This window comes from Miniopterus schreibersii (genome assembly GCF_964146895.1).
Source record: "Miniopterus schreibersii genome assembly, chromosome: 16".
NCBI lineage: Eukaryota > Metazoa > Chordata > Mammalia > Chiroptera > Miniopteridae > Miniopterus > Miniopterus schreibersii.
In genome coordinates this window covers 10140703-10156565 of record NC_138116.1, presented here as the reverse complement: position 1 = coordinate 10156565, position 15863 = coordinate 10140703, and the positions used below count along the sequence as shown (strand labels likewise).

Sequence of the window (15863 nt, the reverse complement as noted above, 5' to 3'; positions counted from 1 at the left end):
GCTGGGGGGAAGCTCAGCAGGGGTCCTAGACAGGCTGGAGTCAGCAAAGGGGTGTGTGTGTATGTGTGAGGGGCTGGGCAAGAGACCCGAAGCTGGAAGGGGTCAAAGAGCAGCTGGCTGGCAGACAAGGCTTCGTCCACCCCTGGCCGTGGGTCAGGCCGCCTGGGTGTGGAAGGAAGTGCCCAGCTATAGAACTATGGTAACATCAGTCTCGTTTAAGCCTCCAAGCACAGTCTGCAACTGTGGTGGCCTCCTGTGCTGCCCAAGCCTTCTCACCCTGAAGGCAGCTTGGGGAGGGGTCGAAGAGGGCAGGATCAGCAAAGGGAAGGGGATCTAGCACTACTGCTTTGCAGGGAAGTTTCTCGGCTGTGTTTCTTCTTAGCCTAGACATAGGCGTGGTGGAAACACCTCACTGATTTTACAGAGGAAACAGGCTCGAGAGATTTGGTGCCTGGAAGTAGGTAGAGCAGGATCAAATGGGGGTGGACTGCAGGCTTGAAAATGTGATGTGGATTCTGAGCACCATCTTGTGGCAGACAGAAGGCTGCACCTCTGGCCCAGCTGGAGGCACATCTCACCCTAATCAAGGGCTCCACTCCCCCAGGCTGCCTTTCTCTATCCCTCCCCTCCCTCATGGCTAGCCCTTATAAATCCACTTGGAGACCCAGCTGGCCTGGACAGCATCCCAGCTTCTGCAGTCCTGGGCTGGAACTGAACTTTGGGAAAATGGGGACATGGCTTCCTGCAATATTCCTGCTTCAAGTTCCCTAAGCCATCTGATCTTGTCATCTTGCTTTACAGATGAAGCTAAAATCCTGCTCCATGCCAGCCCTGGACAACCCTGTCTTCCTGTGCCTGTGCCCTAATTGACAGGTGGGGGAATTGAACCCTCTGCCTTGACTTCCTCATGGTTTCTGTAAGGCTTGAACGGGGTTGGAGATGTTTTCATGAAAATGCTTTCAACAGCTGAAAAAGTAAAAAGCAGAGGGTGTTGCCAAATGACTCCTTCCTGTCATAGGGACCCCTGGAGAGGAGTCTGCAGGACACAGAAGGCCCCCTCTGGGGGTATTGGCCTGATCCTAGAAAGAAGCCTGTCCTAGATTCAGACCTGAGCCCTGTACCTCAAGAGAAGGGCATGCCACTGAAATGCAAGAAAAAGAAGGTCTTTCCCTACAAATTAATTTCAGGAGCCATTGCTTCTTTGCATCTACAGATTCTCAGAACCCTACCTACAACCTTAACACTAACTCTGCTCCCTAGCCTACATTAACTACACCAAACTGTGCCCAGTTTTGGAATCTGGTAGAACAAGATGACAGGAGAGCCTCTAGTGAGGACTGCATTCAGGTCACAACTTTCAACTTGTGTGACCTCGGGCCAGGTGCTCACACTGAGTACCAGTCACATCTATAAACTTCAAAAACACATCTATTGAGAGCTTTCTGTTTATAATACCTTGGGCTAGACTGGGAGGTGAAAAGAAACATCAGACTTGGTCCCTGCATTAAGGAAGGTTATTTACTTATTTAAAGTAACATTTCCTTTATTTTTTTTAATTATTATATTTTAATCCTCACCCAAGGATATTTTTTCCATTGCTTTTCAGAGAGTGGGGGGGGTGAGAGAAACATCGGTGTGAGAGAGACACATCGATTGGTTGCCTCCCACACTTGCCCCAACCAGGGCAGGGACCGAGCCTGCAACCGAGGTACGTGCCCTTGGCTGGAATCAAACCTGAGACCCTCCAGTCCACAGGCTGACACTCTTAACCACTGAGCCAAAATGGCTAGAGCAAGGTTATCATTTAGAAGCTAAATGTAATAAATGTAAGCTGGGAGCTGATAAGTTCCATAAGAGCAAGATGAGGTCCCTGAGAATTTGGGAGATGGTGTAGAGCTGGACTTTGAAAGATAGGCAGAATGAACTAGAATGAGACAGGGCAGTGTCTGCAGCAAAGGGTCCTTCCCAGTTGCTGTGCTCTTCCCAGTATGAAATGTTTGTCATACCTCCAGGCCGCAGCCAGGTGACCATCTTTGAAAACTTGGCTCAAGCGTCACCTGCAGCCTGCCTTCCTCTGCGCTCACAGCGCCTTGTACATCTTTCTCTTACTTCCCTGCCTTACCGCATTTGTGTCTCACTTGGCACCGAACATCACAAAACTAGTAAGTGGACCCTGGTCGGTGTGGCTCAGTTCGTTGAACATAGTCCCATGCACCAAAAGGTCACTGGTTCAATTCCCGGTCAGGACACATGTCCAGGTTTTGGGTTATATCCCCAGTCGGGACGCATAGGGGAGGCAACTGATCTATGTTTCTCTCTCCCCCCCTTTCTTCTTTCCTTCTCTCTCTAAAAAATCAATAAAAACATATTTAAAAAACAAAACAAAGCTAGTAAGTGAGAGAGCCAGGATTCTAGTCTCCTTTCACTAAACTGGTTTGACAGAATGAGCAGAACCACTGTGCCTGTATTTGGCTAACAGTCAGTGTCTGTCTGTTATTGATTCCACTATAGCAAATACGATCTTGGCAGAAATTCCCCGGAATAGGTCGTAGAGTTGCCTGGCACATGCTAACAGCTGTTTTAACAGGAATGGTGATGGTGATGAGGTTGTGGGCGTAGAGGATACTGGCCCTTCTTTGGAAGTAGATAAGGGTCTGGGTGCTGGTGAGGGGTCCCTCTGAATGCCTGCAGACTGTGACCATGTTCTGTTAACAACTGATCCTGCACAGGATCTTTAAGCAGTGGGGACCAGGCTAGATTCTCCAAAGGGAGAATTGCCCAGATGTAGCCCTGCTCTTTGCCCTGCAGGCTCAAGATATAAGACATTTATTTAGTGACAACATATGTGGACCCAAACAATCAGCAGTATACCATGTATAACCCTGGCTGGCTGAGCAGGAAGTTTCATCCTTTACAGAGACTAGAACAGGGCGTCAGAGGAGAAACATCAGTCCCTGCTAATGAAACGCGCTTTCGTGCTCCTCAGCCCTTGAGTGGCAGCTTCTCTGCCTGGAATGTGGCAAAAATTGTGTCTATTTTCCCCACTAAACAAAACTCTTCTAGTGCTGTTACCTGGTTTACTCATCTTTGCTTGCCCAGCAGCTAGCACAGGGCTAGCAATCGATGGTTGTTGAGTTTTATCCCGGGAAAATGAAGAAATGAGAGAGCATCTGTGAACTGGGCACCCTGGACTGGTGCTGGTAAGTGGTGGACTTTCTGGATCCATGTCATTCACTGGTGATGTCTGGTAGTTGGCTTCTGCCCTGTTGTTGGAAGGAATGCCAAAATCTTCTTGGGCTGGTGGGGCAGGGCCATCCAACCCTGTTCCAGAACCTTGGGAGCCTTGCCTGAGTTCCCCTTCAGAGGAAAGGGGAAATTTGGTGAAGACCGTGGCCAGCACATCCAGAGAAAGTGAGCTGATGGAAGCCTGTAAGTTGACTTTGCAAAGACACATGCTGATTTTTGGTCACTCAAGATGGAAGAAGACAGCAGCTTAGTCAAAGCTGGCAAATCTTCCAACCCCTTGTAGATAACAGGAGAAGTAAGAGAAAGGGGGCTGAGAGGATGATCTTTGAGACAGCCCCAGTGTGCCCAGTAGCCTGCAGAGCCCTAGGGTCCCGGCATGCCACATCAAGGTCTGTTCCAAAGGGCTTCGGTGAAGCAGCAGTCAGCAGAAGGCATGTGCTCTGTCAGACCTGTCTAACCTACCTGAGTGCCATGAGCTTCTTTGGCCTGGTTGCTAACCATATTTTAGAGCAAAAATGCAGATAGTGGGAATCTTTCCAGGGGACTGTAGGGTATTTCAGTGGGTGCTCACTCTGGGGCCCTGCATCCTCTGTATTTGCCAAGAAGCTCAGCCCAGCAGAGAAGGGAAGAGCTAAGTTAGCATCTTTGACCCCATCCCCACTCTGCAGAGATGGGGAAAGATTTACCCAAGGCAAGAATTGGGAAAAAAAGGGAAAAAAAATATTTTATTTCCAAAAATAGCACTGAGGTGGACTACACAGGAAACAATAAAATTTATATTAGTTTCATAGTGTTTTTATTTGATTACTCATGGTGGGAGAACGTGAATCTTCTCTGCATTTAGGGCCTCTAAATGTCTGTCTGGTGCTGCGCCCAGAGATCCCAAGCAGCTTTTCCAAGGTCACTAGGGGAATCAGAGGTAGAGGTGGGGCTTGACTCCAAGTCCCGACTCCCAATTCAGTGCTCTGCGCTGCGGTGACCTGTTGCATAAGATGGACTAGCTGTGGATTGTCTTCCCTTTTATGAAATTTCCATTTGGTCCTTCGCAACCAGCCAGCCAGCCAGCCCGTTGCTGGTGAGAGTGATGTCTGTCTTCTGGGGCATCCAGTGGACAGATTTTCTCTAGCTTTCTGGATGCAGCCCCAACTAGCAAAAGCACTACACCCCTCTGCGCCAGGGACGCTGACACAGGTTATGCAAATACCAAAACGAGACGTGCAAACTGTTTGCGCTCTGCCCAGGGTATCGGGGCCTTGCCTCCCCCTCCCCCAATCTTCGACCCAGTGGCCGAGCTTTGGGCTCCACCCCTTCCCCACCAGACCGGAGGAGGGGTCCTCCCAGGCGTGAAGGTGGCGGATGCTGGGTGGCTCGAGACGTCGGCAGAAAGAAGCGGGATAGAGGGGGCGCCAGCGGCCCGAGTGTGGCCGCCTGGGTCAGCCTCGAGCCCCCGCCCCGGATCAGCCGGGCTCGCTGTCCACGTCCCGCCACGGCGCGAAGTTTGCGGAAAGTTTTGCAGTTGCTTCCCCGCCCGCGCCAGCCGGGGAGCTGTGACGCAGCGTCTGGGGCTCCCGGCCCGGGCCGAGGAGAGTGGGAAGGCGAGGTGGGGAGTGGGAGGGAAACGGAAAACGGGAGAGCGCGCACGCCGGAGTCCTCCTCGACCCCGCGGACCCTCCTCTCCACTTCCCCTCCCTCTCCCCCTCTGCGCGCTCTCCAGCCCGAGTCTCCCCCAACCCCCCACGCTGCCCGCTTCCCTTCCCCTCTGCCCCTCACGCCCTCCTCCCGGGTTCTGCGCTCCTCCCTCCGCCCTCCCTCCGCCCGGCCAGCCTCCTTCCCTCCTCCTTTCCTCCTCTCCCCGGGAGGCATCACTTCGTCCCGACCCGGAGGAAGACGCGAGCCCCTCGCGGGCGGTCATCACAGCCCAGCGCCCCGGCTGCCACAGCGCCCAGCGCCCGTGCGCCCACGGTCCCCTCGTCCCCGGAGCGGCGCGCCGCGGGCATGGGGCCCCGCCGGGAGGCTCCCGCGCCCTGGCTTCGTCACCTGCTGCGCTGCGTCCTGCTTCTCGGGGGTCTGCACTTGGGCCACCCCGGCCCCCCGGGGGACGCTGCCACTGTCGCCCTCCCAGGTAAGGCGCTGCCAACTTGGCCAACTTCGGGGGCCGGGCGGGGGGAAGCGCCGGGGAGCGGGCCTCTTCTCGACTTTTCCCTCCTTTTTTCCCCTTTTTTTTTCTTCCTAGAGCGTGTGTGCGTGTGTGACTGGGTTTTTAAAAATCGTCTCAGCTTTTCTGAAAGCGGGGAGGAGAGGGGGAGGAGCGCGCCTGGAGGTGGGGGAGGACCTGAGTGGAACCAGATGTGGCCGGCGGAGGGGGAGGGGAGCCCGGGGGTCTGGAGCAGCCTCGGAGGAAGAGGGCGGGCTTCGCGAGGACCCCGCGCGGGCCTTGCTGGACCACCCGGCAGCGGCCCTGCCCTCGGCCCCGGACCTGCGGGGTGCGCCCACGGGAGCCGGAGGCTCCGTCCAGTAGACTCCAGGCGGGTCTTCTTGCTTCTCCCAGGACTGATACGTTATGATTGTTTTCGAATAATTCGTAAGGGCTTGTGTGCCTTCCTGGAATCTCGGCGTGTTTATAATTTTCTTTTCCACTCTTGGTTTTCAAGGGCAGCTTGTGGCATGCGGCATCTTCACTGCTTGAACAGAGCTCTGTGGGCCAGTTTTGTGCCACCAGGATGCAGCAACAGGCTGGACAGCGTGTGTGTGTGTGTGTGTGTGTGTGTGTGTGTGTGTGTGTGTGTGTCCTGTGGGCGGCTCTGACCAAACTGGCACCCTCCAGAGTAGACAGATCTCGGGCTGCTAAAAAGCTGCTAAAGATGCAAAAACCCAACCAACAAAAAACAAAAACCTTAAGCTGTACCTTCTCTTTCTGCTGTTTTTTTCTAAAGGGTGACAATGAAGTGTGGGGACAGCCGGACCCCTCACCAAGAATCTGAGAGCTAAAGGGAAAGATCCGCTCAGGTCCTGGGGGGCTTGCCTGAGTCAAAGCTGTAATTGCCAAGGAGTGCAGTCATTACAGCCCAGGGCTGGGCCCAGCTCCATCTTGCTTTATGTTTAATTTGGGGATGGTGGTGAGTGAGAAGGGACAGTCAGTGCAGTGTTTGCAATTTTGTGCAAAGGCCAGACAACCCCATGACCAGTGCTTGCTGGGTTGACCTGCCCACCAGGTGTGACTTGCCACCAAAACACCTATGTGCCACCATTGTGCCAATGAGAGAGGTGGAGGCCAGAGTGACCCTACTCACACCAAGCAGTCCCCCTGAATTTCACAGCCATCTAGAACTGAATGTGGACCAATACAAACCAGGCACTAGCTCCCTACCCGCTGCTGGGCAGGGCACACCGGCTGCCCCTGCCTCCCACATTCTTACCTGTGTCTTGCTCCTCAGTGAAGGAACCCAGAGGCAGGAAGGGTGGGAGGGGTGGAGGAGGGCAGCCATTCCGGAGCCCCAGAGCGAGTTTTAAAGCCAGGCCCTGGGAGAGTCATGGCCAGAGTGCTGACTCAGCCCCCCCTCCCCCATGGAGCTTTTGACAGGGGGAGCTGGAAGGGTGTAGTGAGAGGCCCTGTCAGGGAGGTCGCCTGCAGTGCCCCCTCTGCCTCCTGGTCTCCTCTCGGCCCCTGTTCTCCCACGGGCTGTGTCCCTGCACTTGTAGCCCCCACTTCCCAGGGACATTGCATCGATCAGCAAGCTTCCACATAACCCCCAGAGCAGCCCAGCCCACCTTGCTGGTCTCCCTGTCTCTGCCTCTGCAAAGCCTGGTCTCCGTGGCAGCAGTTGAGGAAGAGGAGGGTGAAGTTGTAGGTCCTGTCCCTGCACATCACTGTTCCCTCTGTCCAGAATGCCCCTCCTCGAGGCTGAATTCCCCCCTTATCCCCCTGTACCGGGTGAATTAGGTGGTCACTGGGAAGAATGTACCAGCGCCACGACCCGAATGGCCCCAGGAAATGCTTGTGGGAGCTGGGCTTCGTCTTGGCTGGCCACCGCCACTGCCGCTGGCGTGAAACTTACCCTGGGGACAGTGCCTGCGGGCGGCTTCCTGTGGGATGAGAGGGTGGAGCACTGCAGCGCCCCTTGCGGCTGCCAGGGGGGCGGCGATGCCTTCCTGGAGGGGGCTGGCAGAACCCATCTTTACTCCACCTCCATGGGATGCCCCATGCATGTGGCCTGAAGACCTCTGTTAATTTGTTAAATGGCTGCATTTTTGAGCAGCATTCACTGTTCAGTGCTGAGCCAAATATTGAGGAGGAGGGAAGGTACAGAAGAGTGTAAGATGGATCCTTGGAGAAAAGGAAATCTTGGAGAATGAATCGTGACACATTTAACAGGGTGGGGAGGCAGGATTCCATTGGCGGGGTGCCTGCTCAAGGCCAGGAGCCATGCTAAATGCTTTACACGCAGATTCTCATTTAATTCTGATCATAACTCGAGGAAGTAGGTATTGTTGGGCCCGTTTTGCGATGGAAATGGAGGCAAAAAGGGGTTTGATCATTTACTTTGCGTCACACAGCTAGTAAGTGAAAATCTGGGACTGTGGGTACTTAATATCTGGAGGCTGGAGAAACTCTGGGGCCAAGGGTCAGCAAGGCTCTCTGGAGGGAGGCTGGGTGGGACCAGGCTTTGCAGAGGCAGGGAGGGGGAGACCAGGAAGGTGGGCTGGGTGGTTCTGGGAGTTATATAGAAGCTTGCTGGGCTGGGGTGGAGAGTTCCTGAGTGGGGTGGGGTGGGGTGGGAGGCAAACGCTAGTGAAAGAGACCAGAATGCAGGAGCGACTTGCCATCTGGCAGTGGGAGATCCTGGAGAACCCCTGCAGGTTTCTGAGCAGAGGATTGAGGTTAAGATTGGATAGAGTTGCTGGGAGCCCCAGGGATGCAGGTCAAGGAGTGAGGAGACCTGGGAAATCTTCCTATGGGGACAGACTCTGCCGTCTAAGGGGTGTGTGTGTGTGTGTGTTTCCTTTTGAAAGGCATCAGTTATTTGCTGCTACTGCCAGAGTCGGGCAGACAAATTGCCTGCAACCCCTCCCCCCAATAGTCAGTCTTTCTGTTCCAACCTACTTACCTTCTGTGAGCTGTCAGGGCGGGGGTAGTGCCCACCTGAGTTATGGTTGGTTCTGGGATCCCCTCAGTTTACCTAGGCAAGATGAGGGTACAGGCAGGGAGGAGGAAGCCGAGTCTTGGGCCCTGTTTGTTCACACTAGAGAATCTTGGCTTTCTGATGCCTACACGGTACAGTGGTTTGGGCTGATGAGATGATCTCAGAAGTACCTTGACATTCTCAGAGGGGTATTCATTTGGATTCACCACTAATGTAAGCATTCAGTAGGAGCCCTGCGGTACCTGGGCAGGAACGCAGTGGTAACAGCAGTGGGTAATTCATGTGCTGGGCACTGTGCCAAGTGCTTACCCGCATAGCTCTTGTACAGCTCGCCGCCCCAGGAGGGTGTTATCACCCATTGTACACGCGGGCAGCAGATGAGAGATGTGAAGTCGTTTGCTCAAGACTTCTACCACCACACCACTTGAAAGTGGTAAAATTAGGATTCGAACCCAGGTGTGGCTGCCGAGCAGGAATACTTCAGTCCAGATCATGCTGTCTCTGTAAAATGAAGCACTGCAAGGGTATATGCCAGGAAAGTCCGGAAAATTCTGCTCTCTGGGTTTCCCCTCTGTCTCCAAGCCCTCTCTAACATCTTCTCACCGTGTCCTCAGAGAGCTCCAGGGAGAGGGTAGAGTGGGCAGCCCTCTGTTACACTCCAGCCGTCCTGGCGCTTGTCTCTCCCCCTGTCCAGTGGGCCCAAGAGGCAGGGACTGAGTCCTGCTGAGTGTCCTCAGAGTATCTGAGGTGCCCACCCTGAGGAGGCGCGGATAAGTGAGGAGGAGCCAGCCCCAGCCCAGCACCCCAGCTTCCCTGAGGGCAGGGATGTGCGTTTCTTCCTCAGCCAGTGGATGCTCACTGAGTCTGCGCGGTGCTGAGAGCAGGGATGCCCGGGCCTGTTCTTTGGAGTCCACTTCCCCCTGCACTTGGAGGGCCCTGGGCATTGCTGATGGGAAGTGCCTCTTCCTGTTTGGTCCTTCATGAGGTGGGGAGGGGCCACTTTCCCATGACTGGGCCCTATAAATCTGGGTGGGGTGGGCCATCGGAGTAATGATGTAGCTCTTGGAACTCACCCTGGGTACTGCACATCCCTGTTACTCCTCGGTTAGGGGTTGTGTCAGTAAACAGGCAGACTGGATGAAGCCATCTGTGGCCCAGGGGACCTGCCAGCATCACTAGCTCCAGCCCCTACACTTGAGCATGGGCCCCTGTGGAACTCCAGTGAATAGTTCCTTCCCTGGCCTTCCTCTTCTTTGGACCTCTCTGGCCCCTCTCCCAAGCCCCTTGACTGTGCAGACCCCTCCCACCCTGCATGGCTGGGCCCATGCTCTGTCCCTCCCCGCCTTTGGTTCCTCTGACTGCATTCTGTCCCACAGCTCTGTTTGTGCTTCCCCTGTTCTTAGCACGCTCTGCTCCATCCCCCCTGAACCTTCCCTGCCTCCCCACCTCCAGGCCTTTGCACATACTGGTCCCCCTGCCTGGGATACCCTTCCCTTCTTGCTCCCTGGCTGCACCTGCCCCTTCCTTCAAGACTCAGGAGAAGGACATGAGGAGCCCTGATCATTGCCTCTTGGGCTCAGGTGGGCTGAGGAGTGACAAGCACCCAGATGTCACACACAGGAGTGACAAGCACCCAGATGTCACAACCTCAGAATGGAGGGAAGGGGTCTCATTTTAGCCCTTTCTCCAGAATCACCTCTAAGAGGACATGGTGAGAAGCTTCTCTGGGGGTTTAGAGTTCTTGTAGAAAAAGCAAAAAGCCAGTTTCCCAGCCTTTCCTGATGTCCTCAGCGAGTGTTTGGAAGGGGAAGCAGATGCCAGGCTCCCCAGTCGTAGACTGAGGCAGGAATGGGCATGGCTGGGACTTTCCCACTCACAGTCCTCTGGAAATGTAAATCAGGACAGGATTGGTGGGACCATAATTAATGCCACTCACCAGCTGCATGACCCTGGGCAGATGCTCCAGTTCCTTTATTTGTATATATTACGAAATGATTCCCACAAGAGTTACAAAATATTTTTTTTCTTGTGATGAGAATTTTTTCTTTGTAGTAGAAAGGCAATGAGGAGAGTTATCCTTCCAGAGTTTTAGATGATGCCACAGTCATAAAAAACATATGGCATTGCATAAACAGACGAAAGTCCAATGGACTGAAATAAATTTCAGTAGACTTAAGCTGTTATAAGAAGTTAATATGAGACACTCCAGAAAAAACATACTAATGGGGAAAAGAATCTTTACTTTTATGTTATTGGACAACCAGATTATAATTTAAAATTTTAATTTCAATCTATAGCTAATCACATTTGAGGAAACTCAGATGACAAGTTGTCACATAGGAAGTGCAAAGATCACTAGAAGTTAAAGAACTTTCTTTAAATACATAATTAAACTAGTAAAAACAGGAAACGTAATCTTGGCAGAGCTATGAAGACGTTAGTACATGTAACTGGGACACCATAAATTGGTTCACTCTTTCAGGATTCAGTCTTTCAGACAATATGTCAGAAACTAGATATGTAAGACTTCATAGCCTTTGACTTCATAATTCCACTTTTGGGAATTCATGAGGCATTAATCCCAAAGAGAAAAATGTTCATAGAGGTGCTGTTTGTGGTTGCAAAACAAATTGGAAACCATCTAAATGCCCAGCAATGACTACAGCACACTAAGATACCTTCACATGACAGACAATGTACATAGCTAATATAAGTAACAAATACACAGTACACAGAATATGTCTAAGAAGGAAGTTCTCATGACCACAAGGCAATCTTTCAAAATAATCTGCACACACTAGTAATAATGAAGTGAAGATGCACGCTCGATCACTGGTCATCATTCATTCATTCATTCAGTTGACTGTTTTTGTTCTCCTGAGCACTAACAATGTGCTAGGCATGGTATTTGGTGCTAAGGACAATTTGGTGAACAAATCAAGCATGGTTCCTGCCTTCCCAAAGCTTGTATTTTGAGAGCCATCCCCCAAAATGGAGAGCAATGTAAAAAGAGTCAAATGTTCACTGATTTCATTTTAGGTGCTATTTTTAAGTCCATTAAAAGAAACATGGAAGCAATAGACTGCTCTGAAGTCTCAGGTGCAGGGTGGGGAACCTGTCTGACGGCAGAGACCACCCTGAGTCAGACCAGCCTGGTGGAGTAGCAGTTCAACCAGAAACAGCCTTGCAGTCAGTCTTGGTCACTGAGGAAAGGATCTCTTGGTATAACCCCATAAAGGCTTAATCTCATTTCTGAGAATTTATAAGAGCATTGGTGGTTTGGAAGGTGCTTGGAAGAACTGTTTATAATAGCCAAAACAAAAACAAATGCACATTGAAAGAGATATGGGTAAATTACAGATATAAACACAATGAAATATAATGCAGCAATGAATGAATGAACCTCAGCTACATGCAATAGCATGGGTGCATCTTAGAGACCGTGTGGAGTGGGGGAAAACCCCACAGGACTACGTTGGTATTATAATCTTTCTCAAACCATTGGAAAAGTTGGAAAAAATGTAATGCAGTGAGAAACTATATAGTCTTCACCTAGAAACACCAACTGTTAACATTTTGCCACATTTGCTTTACCTCGTGTGTGTGTGTGTGTGCGCACATGCATGTATATAAATCTCACATCTTTCTCCATTCATCTGAAATATTAAGTACCACAACAAGATTGAGAAACGTTTGTATGGATGTGTAATATACATGAACATAAATTGTATTTTGGGGATATGGATAAAATGTAGAAAGCTCACACCAAAAGTTAACAGGTTAGGTATGTCATATGCTGCTATACTAGATTATGTTATACATTATTTAACAGGGTAAGGCTTTTTTTCTTTAAACATCTCTGTAATGTGGGGCACAGGGGGCAGCTCTCTAAGTGTGATTCCAGCAGTCCTCCCCAACTTCCATCACACACCTTGGCCAAGCCTGCAGCCTGTGACTCCACAAAGCCATTGGCTAATCAGAGCCTCCCTGGCTGGGCGGGCCTCTCCCAGGCTCCAGGAGCCAGCTCTCCCAGCTGGCTGCGGAAGGCTTGAGTAAACCTGGGTGCCGAGTTGACAACCCCAGGGACTGCGACCCTGCGGGCTGGGACCCCGGTTGCAGTTTTCCCAGCAGCTCTGTGTCTGCCCCTCTCGTCGTCTTTTTAAAGGACAAGTTGGAGTTGAGCTTCCCCTGCTTGCACGCCTTTGTACGAGGTCAGCCATGGAGCAGGTTTTTCTGAAGAAGCTCTCATTCTGGGTGCTCCCTGGTTCTGAGCTCTTTTCATGAACTGTCCCCCAAATGCGAGCCTCTTCCTTTTGCACAAATTAGAGGAGTGTTTACAGAAGGGGCAACGAGAGAGGACTCAAACATTGTAATACAAGTTTGCATTTAGAGAACAGCAGACACAAAATTCTCTACGCACCGAAGGGCAGTACATGTGGATGAAGCTGGAGTGCAAATCAGAAACGCGCCAGTGATAAGGGATGGGCTTTTGGAAGGCTGCCTGCATTTTAAGAACTGTGTGACGTGTCTGTATAACTTTATGCAACGCATGAGAACTGGAGACCACATGACTATTTACTGAGCACATAACATCAACCGGGGTCAGCGTTAGGCAATTCCACATAGGCTGTGTTTGTAATACTCACATTCCTCCATTTCACAGATAAACTGAACCAAACAGGCTGAGATCCAGGATCACATATCTATAGTGAGTGGCATTTTTCCAACAGCATTTGCTCACTTCATGTCACTGTGTCTCATTTTGTTAATTCTCACAATACTTCAAACTTTTTAATTATTGCTATATTTGTCGTGGTGATCTGTCATCAGTGCTCTTTAATGTTCCTATTGTAATTGTCTTGGAGCACCACAAACCACACCCATATGAGACGGAGAACTTAATTGGTAAAGGTTGTGGGTATTCTGACTGCTCCACCAGCCAGCTGTTCCCCTCCCCCGCCTCAGTTCTCCCTTTCCTAAGACACAACAATATTGAAATTAGGCAAATTAATAACCTCTCAATGACCTCTTAAGTGTTCAAGTGAAAGGAAGCGTTCTCACTTTAAATCATAAGCTAGAAATGATTAAGCTTAGTGAAGGAGGTATATCGAAAGCCAAACACAGCCTCTTGCACCAAATAGTCATGTTGTGAATGCAAAGGAAAAGTTCTTGAGGAAAAGTAAAAGTGCTGCGCCAGTGAACAAATGATAAGAAAGCAAAACAGTCTTATTGCTGATATGGAGAAAGCTTTAGTGGTTTAGCTGGTAGATCAAACCAGCCACAACATTCCCTTAAGCCAAAGGCTAATCCACAGCAAGGCCCTAATTTTCTTCAGTTCTCTGAAGGCTGAGAGATGTTAGGAAGCTGCAGAAGAAAAGTTTGAAGCTAGTAGAGGTTGGTTCATGAGGTTTAAGAAAAGAAACCACCTTGCCCAGCTGGGCGTGGCTCAGCGGTTGGGCTTCAACCTAGGATCTAGGAGGTCACAGTTCGATTCCCGGTCAGGGCACATGCCCGGGTTGTGGGCTCGATGCCCAGTCTGGGGGATGCAGGAGGCAGCCGATCAATTGATGTTCTGTCTCTCTCCCTCTCCCTCCTCTCTCTGAAATCAATAAAGATATATTTAAAAAGGAAAAGAAAAGAAGCCAGCTCAATAACAAAAGTGAGGTGAAGTAACAAGTAGAATCTGCAGCAAGTCACCCAGAAGATCTAGCTGAGATAATGAAGGTGGCTACACCAAACAACAGATTTTCAATGTAGATAAAACAGCCTGGCTACACCAAACAACAGATTTTCAATGTAGATAAAACAGCCTTACATTGAAAGAAGGTGCCATCTATGACTTTCATAGCTAGAGAGGAGAAGTGAATGCCTGGTTTCAAAGCTTCAAAGGACAGGCTCCCTCTCTTGTTAGGGGCTAATGCAGCTGGTGACTTTTTGTTGAAGCCAGTGCTCACTCACCGTTCTGAAAATCCCAGGGCCCTTAATAATTATGCTAAATCTCCTCTGCCTGTGCTCTATAAATGGAACAACAAAGCCTGGGTGACAGCACATCTGTTTACAACATGGTTTACTGAATATTTTTAGCCCACTGGAAACCTACTGCTCAGGAAAAAAATAAAAAGATTCCTTTCAAAATACTACAATGCACCCGGTCACCCAAGAGCTCTGGTGGAGATGTACAACGAGATTAATGTTGTTTTCATATGTGCTAACACAACATTCATTCTGCAGCCCATGGATCAAGGAGTCATTTTGACTTTCACATCTTAATATTTAAGAAATACCTGTTGTAAAGCTATAGCTGCCATAAATAGCGATTCCTCTTATAGATCTGGGCAAAGTAAATTGAAAACCTTCTGGAGAGGATTCACCATTCTAGAAGTCATTAAGAACATTCATGATTCATGGAAAGAGGTCAAAATATCAACATTAACGAGTTAGGAAGAAGTTGATTGCAACCCTCGTGGATGACTTTGAGGGGTTCAAGGTTTCAGTGGAGGAAGTAACTGCGGATGTGGTGGAGATAGCAAAGAACTGGAATTAGAAGTGGAGCCTGAAGATGTGACTGAATTGCTGCAATCTCATGATTAAAGGCTTCTTGTGGAGGGAATAACTCCTGGCAAAGATGCTGTGAAGATTGTTCAAATGACGACAAAGGGATTAGGCTATGACATAAACTTCGTTGATAAAGCAGTGGAAGGGTTTGAGAGGATTGACTCCCATTTTGAAAGAAGTTACATTGTGGGCAAAATGCTATCAGACAGCATAGCGTGCAACAGAAAAGTCATTCATGAAAGGAAGACTCAATCAATACAGCAAACTTCATTGTTGTCTTATTTTCAGAAACCCCCCCAGCCACCCTACCCTTCAGCAACCACCACCCTGATCAGTCAGCAGCCATTAACATCGAGGCAAGATGCTCCACCAGGAAAAAGATTGCAACTTGCCAAACTTGCAGAGGTGGGGAGTCTTTTTTTCTGCCAAGGGCATATGGATATTTATAACTTCATCTGAGGGCCATACAAAATTATCACCTTAAAAATTAGCCTGCTATATTTGGTCAAACATTTAATTAACTCACCCCTAATGTGATGGCTGGAACTGCTTCTCTTTGGTGAAGCCTGGGCAGGGCCAGACCAAATGATTTCACGGGCTGTATATTGCCTGTGGGCCAGACGTTCCCTATCCCTGCTAAAGACTCAGGTGATGGTTAGCATTTTTTAGCAATAAAGTATTTTATATTAATCCTTACCTAAGGATATTTTTTCCATTGCTTTTCAGAGAGAATGGAAGGGAGAGAGAGAGAGAAGGAGGGGGTGGACATCAATGTGAGAGAGACACATTGACTGGTTGCCTCCCTCATGAGCCCCAACAGCAGCCAGGGATTGAGCCTGCAGCCGAGGTACGTGTCCTTGGCAGGAATCAAACCCGGGACCCTTCAGTGCGCAGGCTGATGCTCTAACCACTGAGCCAAAC

The 15863-nt window shown here is 50.2% G+C and overlaps 1 protein-coding gene across 2 annotated transcripts in view; it reads left to right on the top strand.

Annotated features, from left to right (window-relative positions):
* The first annotated feature begins 5106 nt into the window (after positions 1 to 5106).
* The window catches only part of MRC2 (mannose receptor C-type 2), a 50811-nt gene continuing 40054 nt past the window's right edge, over positions 5107 to 15863 (top strand). For both annotated transcript variants that reach the window (XM_081161812.1, XM_081161811.1), the window contains exon 1: positions 5107 to 5368. In XM_081161812.1, coding sequence (XP_081017938.1) covers positions 5242 to 5368 — 127 coding nt within the window. In that variant the 5' untranslated portion in view covers positions 5107 to 5241. The remainder of the gene's footprint in view (positions 5369 to 15863) is intronic.